Source organism: Oncorhynchus masou, chromosome 22, assembly GCF_036934945.1.
Source record: "Oncorhynchus masou masou isolate Uvic2021 chromosome 22, UVic_Omas_1.1, whole genome shotgun sequence".
NCBI lineage: Eukaryota > Metazoa > Chordata > Actinopteri > Salmoniformes > Salmonidae > Oncorhynchus > Oncorhynchus masou.
This window is the reverse complement of record NC_088233.1, coordinates 51,093,637-51,109,631: the sequence shown is the minus strand read 5'-3', so window position 1 is coordinate 51,109,631 and position 15,995 is coordinate 51,093,637. Positions and strand designations below refer to the sequence as shown.

At 41.6% G+C, this 15,995-nt stretch overlaps 1 protein-coding gene across 7 annotated transcripts in view; it reads left to right on the top strand.

Annotated features, from left to right (window-relative positions):
* Positions 1-15,897, top strand: part of LOC135509674 (AP-3 complex subunit beta-2) — a 96,190-nt gene extending 80,293 nt beyond the window's left edge. For 4 of the 7 annotated variants that reach the window (XM_064930531.1, XM_064930532.1, XM_064930529.1 and 1 more), the window contains exons 20-28: positions 1,288-1,459; positions 3,328-3,415; positions 3,788-3,900; positions 10,133-10,361; positions 10,650-10,734; positions 11,061-11,158; positions 11,674-11,694; positions 13,194-13,332; positions 13,575-15,897. In XM_064930531.1, coding sequence (XP_064786603.1) covers positions 1,288-1,459; positions 3,328-3,415; positions 3,788-3,900; positions 10,133-10,361; positions 10,650-10,734; positions 11,061-11,158; positions 11,674-11,694; positions 13,194-13,332; positions 13,575-13,761 — 1,132 coding nt within the window. In that variant the 3' untranslated portion in view covers positions 13,762-15,897. The remainder of the gene's footprint in view (positions 1-1,287; positions 1,460-3,327; positions 3,416-3,787; positions 3,901-10,132; positions 10,362-10,649; positions 10,735-11,060; positions 11,159-11,673; positions 11,695-13,193; positions 13,333-13,574) is intronic. The other 3 variants (XM_064930534.1, XM_064930533.1, XM_064930530.1) reach the window with 2 other exon arrangements.
* Positions 15,898-15,995: the final 98 nt, after the last annotated feature.

Here is a 15,995-nt window from a genome sequence, read left to right as displayed (position 1 = left end):
GTGTGTGTGTGTCAGAGGTGTGTGTAAGTTGACTACGCAAACCATTTATAAAAAGAAGTGATGCAGTCAGTCTCTCCTCAACTCTTAACCAAGAGAGACTGGCAGCATAGTATTTATATCAGCCCTCTGATTACAATGAAGAGCAAAATGTGCTGCTCTGTTCTGGGTCAGCTTAAATAGGTCTTTCCTTGCAGCACTCAACCACACGACCTGGACAATAATCAAGATATGACAAACCTAGAGCCTGCAGGACTTGCTTTTTGGAATGTGTTGTTATGAAAAAAGAGCATCTATTTATTACAGGCAGACCTCTCCCCATCTTTACAACCATTGAATCGATATGTTTTGACCATGACAGTTTACTATCTAAGGTAACACCAAGTAATTTAGTCTCAACTTGTTCAACAGCCACACCATTCATTACCAGATTCCTCTTTATGTTGTCTCAACCGTTTAATTTTTAATTTAATGTGTCCACTTTTTGTCTTTATAAACTTTCACACTTATATTCTATGATATGGGGCAATGCAATGTAGGCAACACTACAGTTGTTAATTGCCAGCGATCATCATTCATCACGTAGGCATATGATATAATTGATACCTGACTTTCAAGGAGACATTTGATGCAAACATAAGTATACATTTTCTGTTGTATAAAATTACATTATCACATTCGTTTGCTGGTTTGCCATATTAACCTGACGAGACCATGCGTGACAACCGAAGCTGATAGACAATGTTGATTGGCAGGTGGAACAATGTCCAATGAGGTTGCAAGATTAAAGTGGGAGGTGGGATCAGGTCAGCACAGTATTGTCCAATGAGCCCAACATGAACACCCCACATGCACACCACAGTTTTTTTCTTCTCTTCTCTTCTCACACTTTACAGAGGCTCGAGAACAATGATGTGATGATGTACACAATTGTGCACAATTTTCGGGGACACATTTTGGCTCTTGAGCGCTACTTTCAAAACTACTGGCTAAAATTATACAAAACCGTTATAATGTATCTTTAATATCAGCCATTGACAATGAATTGTTGGCCCTAATCTCAATTATACATAAACTGGATAATGATTAAAGAGGAATTCCAGTCAAAAGTTTAAATTGTACGTTTTTTTCTTTACCTATTAATTCATATTCAATCTGATGTGTGTAACCCAAAGAATGTAGTCAAAATCTGTAGCAGAGCACTAGGAAATGCAATGCTATGACATGAGCTCTAAAGATGTGAAATCCCTTCATTAAACCGTTTTATACCTGTTTACCAATGCATCACAGTGAGCCGAGCAGTGGAGAGGATGTGAAGAAAAGCGAGAAGAAGAGCAAACCGCGGATTGGTAGCTCCGAGTCAGAATCCGAGGAGGACGACGATAGTGAGTCAGAGAGCAGCGAGTCAGAGGATGAGGAGTCAGAAGAGGAGTCAGAGGAGGAGACCAAGAAGAAAAAGAAGGTGGGTAATGAGAGACTCGAATATACACGTACTACAGATATACACACACACACACACACACATACACAAACACACACACAGTGAGAGACGTAACACACACATTCTAAATAGGCATTATTTGATATTGGCATAAAGCACATAGATATTCTTTTATTTCAAAATTCCCAGTGGACTATCAAATAAAGAAAGTCGCACACTCCATGAATCAACTCCCAGCAAAGTAATGGGTATTTACCAATGTTTCGGCATCACTGTGCCTTCCTCAGTGTAATGTCATGAATACTTGTACCAGGTTATGTAGACAGACACACAGATGCTATTAGTGTAACCAATGACAATAGTGAGGGGTGTGTCATAATGATTAAGTTAATTAAAATGAATTGGTGAAACTGTTACAAAATAGTTAAAAAATATTAAATATATTACGCTATTGTTATCATATAGAAACATGGAATATTGTACATAATAATAGCATCTACATAAATTGTTTCATTCAATTTCACATAATAATTTTGTATTTTATTGTTACATGTAATCTTTTGGTTCAACCTTAATATATAATGAGCATCGTCAACAGGGAGAACATATTAGGTGTACGCTAATAAAGCTGTAAAAAATAATTTTTCAATTTATAAGACTTCATAAAGGAAAAACGTAACACCCATTCTACATTGGCATTATCTGATGGTTGGCATAAAGCATGTAGATATTCTTTGATGTCAACATTCCCAATGGATACAGTAAACTAATAAACTTAAAGGGCAATTCTGCCACCTTTCAACCTCATATTCATAATCTCCACCACCAACCAGTTTCTACATATGTGAAAACAGTGTTTCTATGAGCGATCCATGGTTAAAATAGAAATGCTTCTCAGTGACATCACAAGGTAGGATCAAAAACTGCAATGAATTTCTAGCCCAAGGGAGGGTATTTTCTTGCTCCCGTCAAATAAAATGTTTTAAGTTTTGATGATGTCATTAGGTAGAACTTGTTAACAAAAAGATTATACAAAATGTCGAAATTCGCCATTTTCACATATATTGACACTGGTATTGTGCTGGAGATAATGAAAATGAGGTTGAAAAGTTGTGGAGTTGCCCTAGGCACTACTTTCATTTATCTGCATGTCTAGCCCTTATATTTAGCTTCACAATGAAGTGTTTTACAATTTGACATAAACAGTTTTATTGACAAATGTAAAAAATAAAAATAAGGTCTGCCAAGTAAAAACCTGATAAAAATGAATTTATGTTTGCTCATTGGGAAATGAATATCCAACTAGTCAGTTGCTGTCACAAATTCCAAACCTCACATTTGCCACTATCTGAGCTTATTACAGTATTATAGACAGTACGGCCTGGGATTTCCTATGATCGTCAATGTAGAAAAACACTGTACCTTCAAAAAACTGTTGTATGGCTTGTGAGCGTCATAGAGCAAACAATGCATGCAGAACATGCACGATTACATGTACGTGTTCGAAAGAGTCTCCGCTCAAACCACTGGCTTTAGAGACGTTTTTTTTAGAAGAACCGCCCGCAGGCCCCTTTGGGACCCGCCCTTGTCTCACAAACACTGCCCTAGCTCAGCCCAAGTTAATCACACAGACTAGTGATTGGTTTCAATGGATGCAGAAGAGATAGATTAATCCAATGGTTCAACAGAAGTCTGTAGCTCAAACACACTATGTTTAAAAGGGGTTAGAAGTCCAAAACGCGCCAGCGTGGGACTGTATTCCTTTGCTTTCATGCACAAGTGGTAATATAGTTTATATCTATTTACTTTTTTCCCTCCTTTTATACACTATATTCAGGTGGCAGGTCTCCTTCTGCTTGTGGGTTAGTTTCTCTTTCTATTCTTTTCAGACCACAGCATCTAAACCTCCATCCAAACCACCCAAAAAAGAGAACAAGAAAGAAAAGAAAGAAATGTCTCTGCTTGATTTTGATGACTGTAAGTTCACCTCCTTTTTACTAAATCCACGATACCAGGAATACAGTGACAGTCTACACTTTCCCCCTCAAGTGGTCCTACATAGAATATGAATGGAATGATGAACGATTGGTAATGGATGTCACTGGATAAATCTATTTTAATTATGTGCAGATTTATTCCCTATTATTTCAAATTTGAAATCAAATGTTTAAAATCTAATATATCCGTGTCTGTGGTACTGAACATTGCAACTTCAGAAGTCCACAATCGCCATTGTCCATGAGGCAGAATCGCCGCTATTTGCTTGTTAGTTTACATTAGCGCAGCATCAGACTATACATGATTGCTCCCCAGTCTTTGAGAAAACGCTGTGCTCTTTCCTTTTCCTAGTTGACCCCGCTCCATCTCCGTCTCAAGTCACGCCCCTCAACAACTTCCTGTCCAGCAGCCTAGTGACAGATCTGGAGGGCTTGTCCCTGACCGACAACGTTCTGTCCCCTACGGTGAGTACCCTTTCTAGGACAAACTACCCATAGCCCCTAACCCCGAAGGCCTAAGCACTTCATATAGATGTAGATTGCTAGAGAAAGATAATGTAGATTTAAAGAGATATTAAGTACCATACATTCCAAGCTTTATAACATTTTATGAGTGCCAATTTTACTGAATATTTTTGAAGATGTATAGTATTTTCTGGTAAATTTGAGCAGGTAACTGTAGTATCATCTAAAATCAGAAGGCACAACAATGAGGTTCTAGCTTCAGCATGTTTACTAGCCTAGTCTGTGCATGTCATACATGGGTACGGATAGCCGCAAGGGCCATCCTACTACATCTTCCCCTCTCCAATGAAAAATAATTCAACATTCATAACCACTGAAGCATAACTGAAATGCAATTTGGAAACCACTATTATTCTCTTTAACACGTATGCATTAACTTAGGTACAGTCTCTTTTTGCTGGGTATGTTCCCCAACAGTATGCATTCTATTCATGTAACATAGTCTTTCAGCCACTCTGGTGGCTTCACATCCCTTTTTGGGCGAGCTTGTGGCTCTGTGAGAATGATTTTTGAGCAGTCTTTTGGCTCTGTGAGCATTCTCTCTCCTTCTCCCTCTTTTTGTGCGTTGTCTGTGGCCTCCTCAACCTGTGTGCCTAGTAGATCTGGAAGAGCTCTGAGGTGTGTTTTGATAATCCGTACCTCCTCGGAGCCTTTGTCCACCACATAGGAGCGTGGGGGCATCTGCTTTCCTCAGCACTATTTCTGGTGTATTTTAGTTTGTAATCCACACACGTTGACGTTCTGTCAGCTCTTGCCTCTCCGTAGCACGGTGTCTCCGATTTAAAGTCTCCAGTTTGTGTTTTTTTTCAGCCATTTGTCCCTCTCAGTGAAGGCCTTCCTGTTAGGCCATTGGGGTTTAAGCCCAGCCGGCGAGACAGGCAAGGGAGGGAGCGCAGCCTCCTGCCCACCAGGAGCTCGGCAAGCGACGGCCCATGATGCAGTGGTGTAACTCTGTATGGTAACAGAGCCATGTATGGATCCTTGTTCCTTTTCAACAGTCCTTTGACTGTTTTCACAGCTCTCTCTACCTCACCGGTGCTCTGTGACTGGTAGGGGCTTCTGGTCACATGTGTGAAGTTCATATTATACGGCAAATGCAGAAAAGGAGCTTGCGGAGAATTGGGGAGTGTTATCTGTAACCAGGAACTCAGCAACCCCTTGCCCAGAAAAAAATGACTTTTGTCTTTTTCCCATAAGTTCTTATCTGCCCCTACCTTTTTCCATTGCTGTTTTGGCAGCTCCCTCACCATCATTGGTTCAGGATGACAAGGTTAACATTGTGCACACACCTCACACTGGGCCACCAGCTTGGCAATCTAAGTACTCAGACCCAGCCACCACACCGACTGTTGAGCCCTCTGTCTGCATTTGGCTATCCCCATGGGTCCCTCATGCACTCTCTAGAATTTCCCGTTGTAGAGTCTCATTGTTCTTTCATGAGAAGGTCTCCATTACAGTGGAAGTCACGTTGGTGCACCCAATAGGGCTTCAGCAGCTGAGGCAGTTCCTCCTGCCTGGGCCATCCCTTTTTGCACTGCTGCACTATCTGTCGGCAGATGGGGTCTCGCTGTTGCTCCTCTGCAATCTGCTGCAGTTTGGTCTGAGATGCAGGTAGACTGTCCCTTATTGCATTAATGGACACATGTACCTCCCCCTCTAGACATGGCTCTTCCTCTGTTAATGGACTTTTAATTGGGGCATGGAGAGTGCGTCTGCTGTGATCAGTGCCTTTCCTGGCGCATACACCATATTGTAGGTGAACCTCGGCAATCTGAGGTCGGAAGCGCAGGACTCTGGGAGGAAAGTCGTCCAGTGCTTTTGTCCCTAACAGAGCCAACAGTGGTTTGTGGTCAGTCTCTGCTGTAAACTGCAGGCCAATAAGGTATTGGCTGAGCCTTTCACCTGCCCATGTGATTGCCAACGCCTCCTTCTCCACTTGAGCATATCTTTGCTCTGTGTCGGATAAGCTTTGGGAGATGTATGCTATTGGACGCCACTCCATGTTGTCCTGCGTCTGTGTGAGGACCGCCCCTAGCCCAAAAGATGATGCATCTGCTGACACCTTTGTCATAGCGTGGGGACGGTACTGGGTCAACACTCTCTGTGACAGCAGGTCTCCTTTGATCTTGTCAAATGCCACCTGTTGCATGTGACCCCATGACCAGTAATTATTTTTGGCTAGTAAGTAAGAGGGGGGGGACCCTTTTGGGAATGTCTTTTGGAAAACATCCCTTGGGTCCTCCAGTTCAATTGTTGGCAGCCCCAGCCACGGTCTGGCCAGAGAGTGAATGGCGAAGACAGGTTGGATGGCACTTTTGTCTTTACTCTCCAGTTTACTCACCAACTGCCCTTCCACTGGTAATATCTTACAGTTTTGTAGAGAGCAAAGGGCCATTTCTACTATAGCTATACAGTTTTGTGGGGATTGCGGTCACTGCTGCCCATGTGTCTGGTTTAAATGACACAACCTCCCCATTGAGTTTAATATCCGAGTGCCCGCCATCATTGTTTTTTCCTTACTTGTCCCAGAAAGATGCTGTCCTACTGTAGCTGCTGTTCCTCCTCTGAGACCTCATGCGTTTGCTTTGTATTTGTATTTATTATGGATCTCCATTAGCTGGTGCCAAGGCTACTCTTCCTGGGGCTACTCTTCCTGGGGTCCAGCAAAATTAAGGCAGTTTATACCATTTTAAAAACATTACAATACATCCACATGCCCTCAGGCCTCTACTTTACCAGTACCACATATATACAGTACAAAATCCATGTGTATGTGTGTGAATAGTGCGTATATTATCGTGTGTGTGTGTGTATGCATGTGTCTGTGCCAATGTTCGTGTTGCTTCACAGTCCCCGCTGTTCCATAAGATGTTTTTTATCCGTTTTTTACATCTAATTTCACTGATTGCATGAGTTACTTGATGTGGAAGAGAGTTTCTGCAGCATTAGTAAAGATGTGATCAATACATGTTGATGATTCCCTTCCTGTGCTGTTTGTAACTACCCTGGTAGATTGACTGATAACCTGAACCAGGTTACAGCCACTGGTTACTATTTGAAGCTTTCTCTTGAGTGGGCAGCTTTATGAAAGCTAGTCAATATTTAAATCACCCAGAAAATATACCTCTCTGTTGATATCACTTACATTATCAAGCATTTCACACATGTCATCCAGATACATCCAGATTAGCACTTGGTGGTCTATAGCAGCTTCCCACCATAATGGGCTTTAGGTGATCGACAGACTGCTGTAAAGTGACATTTCCTGCATTTCGCATCCTTTGCTGGGCAATCTTCCCATCTGTGGAAAGGGGATTATCCCACATTTGCGACAAACACTTGAACTGGCTACTGGTGCTGTCTGTGATTGTTTTCACTGCGTCGGTCTCTGTTCTGTGTTCCCCTCCATTTTTGTTGTTGCACGGTATGAAAACGCATGTGTTTCCTCACTCTTCACTCTGCAAGGAGCTGATGTGGTGCAACATTGTCTGCTGGTATTTTTACTGTCTCACTCTGCCTAACCTTGTTTACAGCTTTGGACAAGGGAAGCTGGGAATCCAACTGTAGCTTTTCAGAAAGTGAGATATTTCTTATTCCCACTACAATCTGATCTCGGGTCAACTCTTCCCTGAGTGCGCCAAACCGACAATGTTCCGCTAGCGTGTGAGCAGCTGTGATAAAACTGTTGGTGGTTTCACCCTGCTCCTGTTTGCCCACATTAAGCCTAGCTCTTTCAAATATAATGTCTCCCTACGAAATGCATTTCAACACAGTCTTTAATGGCACAGTAGTTAAGTTTATCTTCCTCGGTGAATGGTGAAGCATTTAATATATCCTCGCCTTCATCACCCATAGAGTAGATCAGTGTATTATCTAGAAATGCCACATTTTTCACATTTAAGCCTGAAGCTACTCTGTACCTTTCAAAACGCCTGAATGTACGTACAATCTAAATTCTCCAGGGGACTAATGCAAAATCCGTCAGCATAAGCCACTGGCCTGTCCATGTTTGCACGAGAGCCCGCTGAACTTGGAATCGCAAACCCTGAAATCCAGGCAGTTCCTTCCTCTTGCAACATGTGCTAGCAGTAACTTAGTCCTTGTTCATTAGTCCTTGCTAGCCCAATGATGATCTGCGCTGTTTATCTCCAACACGTGCCCTCTTTGCTTTGAAACAGCCTGTCAGCCTGAATGTATGATTTACTTCACGTTTATGTGATTATTAAAACCACTTCTGACACAATGTAGTATCATCTAAAATAAGGAAGTGCCGTGTCTGTTTTCTCCTCATTACACACCACAGACCAACAGATATTCTTTACATCAATATTATAGGAATCACTACCAAACTTAATATATGACCCCTTATACACTTTATTAGGCCCAGCCTTTGGAACTGTGGTTTTCCTAGATATGGCTACTATATTGTGATCACTACATCCGATGGATTTGGATACTGCTTTCAAGCAAATTTCTGCAGCATTAGTAAAGATGTGATCAATACATGTTGATGATTTCATTCATGTGCTGTTTGTAACTACCCTGGTAGGTTGACTGATAACCTGAACCAGGTTGCAGGTACTGGTTACAGTTTGAAGCTTTTTCTTGAGTGGAAAGCTTGATGAAAGCCAGTCAATATTTAAATCACCCAGAAAATATACCTCTCTGTTGCAGTAGCGTGCCGTGGTTCTGGGGCCTGGGCCTTCAGTGAAGTCCTACACAGTCCCACCCGAATTAATCCACCTCTTATTACCATCATTATGATGCCATGGCTCTAGACACTATACATTCAGACAGAAACGCAGTATAACCAGGCGTTGCGTCACCTTGAAATTTACATTTTTATTCAGAGAATTGCAGGGGAAGAGTACAATACCTTTTCATTGTGCAGCTTCGTTGCCCTGCGTGCTTGTTCGTTGAGCTGTAGATCCACTCGGGTGTCCCCAAAAGTTTTCAAAAGCACCATTGTTTGTAAGTGCCCAGCCGTACTTTGGTGTCTCGTTGCTGCCTTGGTTAGTCAACTCAGGTTTGCAAAGCCAGTGTGGCTCCAAACACCAAATCGATCACTTGCAAATAATAGGCATTCCCAGCAGTACAGTTTGCAGTGCTTCTCGGAGCCTGTCTTTGTGGCGTCGGCTTTGTAGCGTCGGCATCTACCTCTCCTGACAATGTCTAACTTTTCTTGAAAAGTTTGTCTTGAGAATGGCGTTATAATTATATCCTCGACCAAATCGATATCTTCTCCATCCGCCATTGTGGGTTGAAAAAAACAGTTTAGTAGTACGCAAATTAATTCGTTGATCAATCGTTGATCAATTTCAGTTTCCTAGTTTCCTAGTTGGTAAGCCAATCAAAAGACGTGCAGGCACTACGCCTGCTAGCTGGCTCCTGTGTAACACTGGAGCCAGCCAGCAGGCGTACAATAGCCAACTCTAAAGCTGATTGGTTGCCTCTAAATTTTAATTTCCATTCACTTTAAGCTACAAGCGCCCGCACTGTTGATTCTGAAGGCCTGAGGGCAGATTTTAGACCCCTGGCAACACATGATGGCTGAATATGATTGGATAAAATATCTAACATAAAGACCAGCCCTCCAAATCTCAACCTGGGGCTGGAAGCAGTGCAACCAAGAGGAACGCTATGAAATGAAGAGTGTAACTCTTACTCTGGGGAATAATTTAATACATATTTGTGGGAAAATATATTTAAAAAAAATTATATTCTGATGATGTTTAGGCCAGCAGAGAAGGCCTTGCTGGCCCTGACGGCCCACCACTGCTCTGTTGATATCACATACATTATCAAGCATTTCACACGTCATCCTCATACTGAATGTATGATTTACTTGGTAAGTCCTTCACGTTTATGTGATTATTAAAGCCACTTCTGACACAATGCAGTATCATCTAAAATAAGGAGGTACAACAATGAGGTTCTTGATTCAGCATGTTTACTAGCCTAGTCTGCACATGTCATACATAGTCATACATAGGTATGGATACCCACAAGGGCCAACCTACTACAGTAACCCCAACTGGGATTCTAAACTGTGTCCAGCGACAGTCAACCCAACACTATAGCCAGTGTCCAGGTGTTTGATACAATATGTAAGCCTGCTTGGCTGTACATGCAGTTTTCACTCAACCCCCCCCTACCTGTTTCCGTACCACAGACCATCATCCCATCTGGCAATCTGAAGACCTATGAGCTGCTCCACCGTATCACCGGCGAGGGCCTGTCAGTGGAGTACTGCTTCAGCCGCCAGCCGTTCAGCCCCGACCCGCACATGGTGGCAGTCAAAATCCAGTTCACCAACAGCGCCACCTCCGAGGCCAAGAGCCTGCACGTGGAGGACGCCAAGTTGCAATCAGGCATGAGGATCAAAGAGTTCCCTGAGATCGGTCAGTCAACATTCCACAACAGAATTCCTCTTTTAATAGTTTTGAAAAGGGGTTCAAAAGGATCCTTTGAGGACCGGTAGGGTTCTACATGGAACCCTTTTTTATCTGAAGAAGACTTTTTGGAAAAGCTCATTGAAAGAAATGGTTCTTTGTTGGGTTAAGTTTTGCAACGGGGTCAGTTTAAATTACACCTCAGTCATTCAGTGATCTATCTAGGTAGCTGTTTGTCATTGTTCTGGGCTAGTTAGTGCACTGTCTCTTTTACCTAGTATCTTGTGTTGTCTTCAGAGGTGTTACCTGCGGGCGAGACTGTCAGCGTGGTGATGGGCATCGATTTCTGTGATTCCACACAGGCAGCCAACTTCCAGCTCTGGTAAGAAAGAGCCTGCTCCCTGATGGCTGTAGGGAGAGCCTGCCCCCCCCCTCCCCCTATATGGCCAGTCAAGTATCAAACTAGTTCTGCAAAATTCTGGAAACTTGGTTTCTCAGAAATCCTGTTTTTTTTCCAGAAATCCTGGTTGGAAGATTCCAAGTTATAGGATTCCCTACCTACTTATTCCGGGAATCTTATTGGGAGTTCTGGAAAACCAGAGAATTCCTGGGAAAGTTTCCGGAATTTTGCGACCCTAATCACTGCACAGTCCTATTGCTCTATTCTCCTATAAGTGAATCATGTCATGTCTTATTGTTCCTTTGAAGCACTCACACCAGGAAGTTCTTTGTGTCGATCCAGCCACCGGTTGGAGAGCTGATGATGCCAATCTTTATGACAGAAAATGAGTTCAAAAAGGAGCAAGGTGAGCACAGGAACCAATGTATGGAAATCAAACAATATGGGCCCCATTTTGACTGCGCTAAAGAAACAATGCTAGTGTCAACAAAGAGTAATACAACTTTACAGTTTTGTAATAGTAAAATCCCTGAATTGAAGCAGTGTGTTTTGAGATGTCTTTGCCTCTCTGGGTGTTGTTTTGAGTTGGTATCCAAAAGAACACTCAAGAATTAATACATTTCTGAGGCAAATCATAGTATATTTATTTTTTGTCAGTGATGAATGGAAGTTTCCACCAGTCACTACACAAACTAACCCTAACAATGGCATGTGACTACTACCGCACTATCACCTCTGACTTGATCAAATCCACATCCACCAGGAAACCTTGGTATTCATTCTAACTTGGTTTAATAGCAATGGTCACCCTTGGAGCATAATCACTAACACTGGGCAAGGTTTTCAACTCAAATCCAACCATATTGTGTGTTTAAACGTGTCATATCCTCCGTTCTTCCCTCTTGATACTGGCCCCAATAGAGACGCTATTACAAAGTCTAGGTAAGTTTCCTTTGATAGAACTTGTTCTCGTCAGCTGTCTATGTGCCACCTGCCTTAACAACCTACCCCCCCATACGAGACTCAACCTCTCCTCCCCCATCCTTCCCCTCAACATCTCCCCCCTTGCTTCAAGCTGTTCCCTCCTATACCCCCACAGCGATATCTAATGCCTGGGTGCCAATGACTATTTGCACTATGTATCTCCAGTTCACTTCAATGGCAGACACAACTGACCTAACCTAACCTGCATCCCAGCCTCTAACATGTACTGTAGCTCCACTGGGAATGACTGGGAATGCTCCACTTAGATCCACTAATCCCAAATCAATGTCCTACTGTAGTTCCGGGAATGCGCAAAGAGGATGTCCAATTTTTTTTAAAGGCACTGCATTTAAAACCATTGTGCTCTTCTTTCACAGCATTGATTGTGTTATACGGGCTGTAAGACACATGGGCTGTAACTAATGCATACTGTAGGCCACATTCAGATGTTTTAGAGAAGTAGAGCTAACTTAACTTTGTCTGAGTGGTTAGAGGACAGTATAGCATGCTGCTTCCATTTAATGCATATAATGGTGTTTTATAATACATTTCAAGTTAATGGTCATTGTATTCTAGATTTAGTGTGGAGGAAGTTTGTGCAGAAGTTTAGCTGAATTCAGCTAAATATAACTAAGACGTCACAGAATGAAGAGGGGACATTTCAATCTCTTTCAGGGAGCGTTTTCTATGTTCAAGGAAGTTTGACAGTGATATATGAGAAAATGAGTTTGACAAAAAGACGAGCAGGATAGAAATATGAGTTATAGACCTGCAACCTGATAGATAAAGTAATCCACATGCAGGCTATTCCCCTCAAACTCCTGTTTTTGGCAAATATCAGATTACTTTCTTATTCTTAGGAAAGTGTCACTGCTTTGCGAGTTTTTCACATTAAGCCCCATGCTTATGTAATGGCTCATATCTCTAGTCTTTTAATCCTAAGGCATTATATAGTTAGTGTAGTCCTAAGAGAATTGTGTAAAACCCAACACTTTTATGGTAGTAGACCCTATAGAGTTGTATGGCTTTTAGATTGTTGTAGTATCAAATGGTATATGGACACAAATGCCTCCATATAGTGTGAGATATTACACAAGGAGGTTTGGTTAAAATGTTAGGTATTCACGCGACAGTCTCCTATTTTGAAGGAGTCTGGTGACAATGAGCATTCATAAAAACAAAAATTCAATTGACCTTCAAACACAGGTTCAATCTCACTCAAGCTGGAACCTGTAATTCATCTTTCCTCGATTCCTCACATCCTCTTTCCTTGCATCCCTAAAAAGGTATTGGAGAAGAAGGTCTGAGGCGAGGGACCTTGGACCGTCTCCTCCAATACGGAGGGGAAGGAGCCGAGGAGATAGGATGCAAGGAATCGCGGGAAGATCAATTGAGATGCTGATGCAGACTCCTTGACCACTCGTCTGTTGACCGCTGCTATTTTGTACTGTCCTCAGGTCAGTTGATGGGCATGAATGAGATCACAGAGAAGCTGACCCTGGAGGAGAAGTGTCAGGGCGAGCACGCTGTCGTTCAAAGGGTTACCACTGCCGCCAACCTCAGCCGAGTGCCCTGTGGCTCAGACAAGGAGTGCAGGTGAGGGTGGAGGGCATTTGGAAAAGTTGGCGAAGTTGGCAGATGTCGCCAGAATAAATATTGATGTAGATTTTTTTATTTATTGAATTAGTATGTTGCATGTTTTATTAGACAGGGGAGATAGTAGGGGAATGTGTCAAATAGGAAGTTATGAAATCATGAAAGAATATTGCTGTTTTGTGTCATATTGATTCAACTATTCAACTTCATCTTTACTTCTGCTCTTTGATCTTTGAACTTAGCCCTCCTGTATCTCCTCCCCCATTTCCGATTCACAGGTTCGCTGGGAAGACGGTGACCAGTGGCAGCCTTGTACTGGTCAGTGTGGTCACCAAAGAGGACGGGGCCGCCCAGCTGACGGTCAACTGTGAGAAAATGGTGATTGGCACGATGCTGGTTAAGGACATCCTTCAGGCCCTCACCCAGTGATGACCCCTAACTCTTGACCCCTGACCTTTGACCCCAGCAATTTCCTTCCTCTCCTACAGCTCGGTTCTGTCTCCCTTTGCTCACTCACATACATACAACCACACATTCATCCACTCCCATTCCAAATACCCCAATACTTAGAGTCCTCTTTCTCTTCCTTAAGATACTGGTAGTCTGATAAGAATATGTAGAAGACAGGTTTGATCCATCGCTCAATTGATATTCTCCATGTAATGCAGGTTTCAAACAAATTATGATGATTTTTTACTTATACGAAAGACGCAAATCTGGGGGAAATAATAGGCCCCACTTTGACTTTTAAAATCACTTCCTACGAACCGTCGTAACAAATTACAGAATGGCATTACTGTACATGATTTGTAAAGACAATAAGTCATTAAGAATCATCCCACTGATCAAATAAAATATGTGACGGCATGGAATCAACATGGAAATCTGATTGGATTTGCAAAAAGTAATCAACGTAAGGGAATTTTTTTTTTTCACACAACTTTTAACCTAGATTTGTTTGTTGATTTCACATTGAATTCATGTTAACTCAAAAATGTTTTAATCAAAACTAGACATTGAACTGAGGTCAGTGCCCAGTGGGATGTTTATCCTAACCAAAAATCCTCCTTATCATTTGTCATGACTGCTGTAAAGGTTTGACATGCTCTCTTTAGCCATATCTACGAATGGCTAAACTAAAGACTGCGAGTCCTCACCTATACTCTTGCTATACTTGTTTCAGCCAAGCGCAAATGTACTATGTAGAAAACACCATGCCTTTTTAAAAATGTAGTGTGGTACCATTACCAACATTACTTAGGTACAGTAACAGGGTATATCATCATCAAGAAAAAAGTGGTCACTCCTCAATTTACTTTGGTCTGCTGAATGTTCAATGAAGTCCCCTTTTGAATAGTGTAGTTCTCTATTCTCAATCTCTACCGCCTGGCCCGCTAAATGTCATACACATAGAATAGATGTTATTGAGTGGGAGTCCTGCGGTTGAAAATGATATACAGTAAACGTGATTGAATGCATTGCAATATTTAATACAAAATCTAAGGTCTGTGTTAGTGTGTGTTTGTGTCTGTGTGTATGAATGATTTCAAAACATGACAATGTTAAATCATCATGGCCCAAGGCAAACTGTTCTGTAATCAGCAGCTATCTGTGTTTTCCTGCCTTTCCATTGACTTTTGCATATACTTACTGTATTTCCAGTATAGGTTAACCATGCTATATTTAAAAGTGGTTTCTATCATGCTATAAACCCACTGATGTTGTCATAATGAGACCTACGGAAATGGGATCCTAAGGAAACTGCACTATGCTGTCTTGGGCGCCAATGGGTCACACCAGGTAAAGGGCCTTGCTCTGTATCGGGGAGACACGTGATATGATATAACATAACCCACCTGCATATCTGTGAGCTGCCTTCGTGACATAAGTGATGTTATTTATTTATTTGTTTAGATTTTTTTTTGCCATAGGAACATGTATTTGTATCGTCACACCAAAGGAGTTCAATACAGCAAGCATCAATAACAGTTATCATAGAAAGTTGGAGAGTGAAAGAAAAGGGAAAATGACAGCAGTTTTTTACTCCTTGAAATTTGAATTGTTTTATTTGTTCAGTATCGCACTGGTAAATCTTTCAAGCTTGTGAACTTAATTCACAGGTTTGTGGAGTCATGACACCGTCAAAGAACAAATCATTTAAGTTGAATATACATGTCATTTCAAATTCATTTTACTACTGGTATGCAGACAATTTGAGGACATAATTTGCTTAACTCATACCATTGACCTTATGAAAAGTACCTTATTGAAAGTACTGTTAAACGTGGCAGTGGTCTATTGTTTCCTCCCCTAAAATACAAAGCTATATATAACTTTAAATGGTTAAACCTTTCTCTCAAAATGAAAACTTTGCAATGAATTTAAGATAATAGTGGATGGAGCAATCATTTAAAGGGTATTGTTATTTTAATGCACACTCGCTTTCTCTTTCTGATGTCATGATTATGGTCTACCATATCTTCTGTGTGGTTATGAAATAATGTAATGTTTAAGCTTTTATTTATTATTCAAATGAAAATAATGAAATTAAAAGGATGAAATCTGTCAATGTCTATAGCCTTTTTGTATATGGACCGGAGAGATGGAAAACCTAACTTGATACTCTTTGATGTGGATATTTGTTATCGACTTGTCTTCAAATT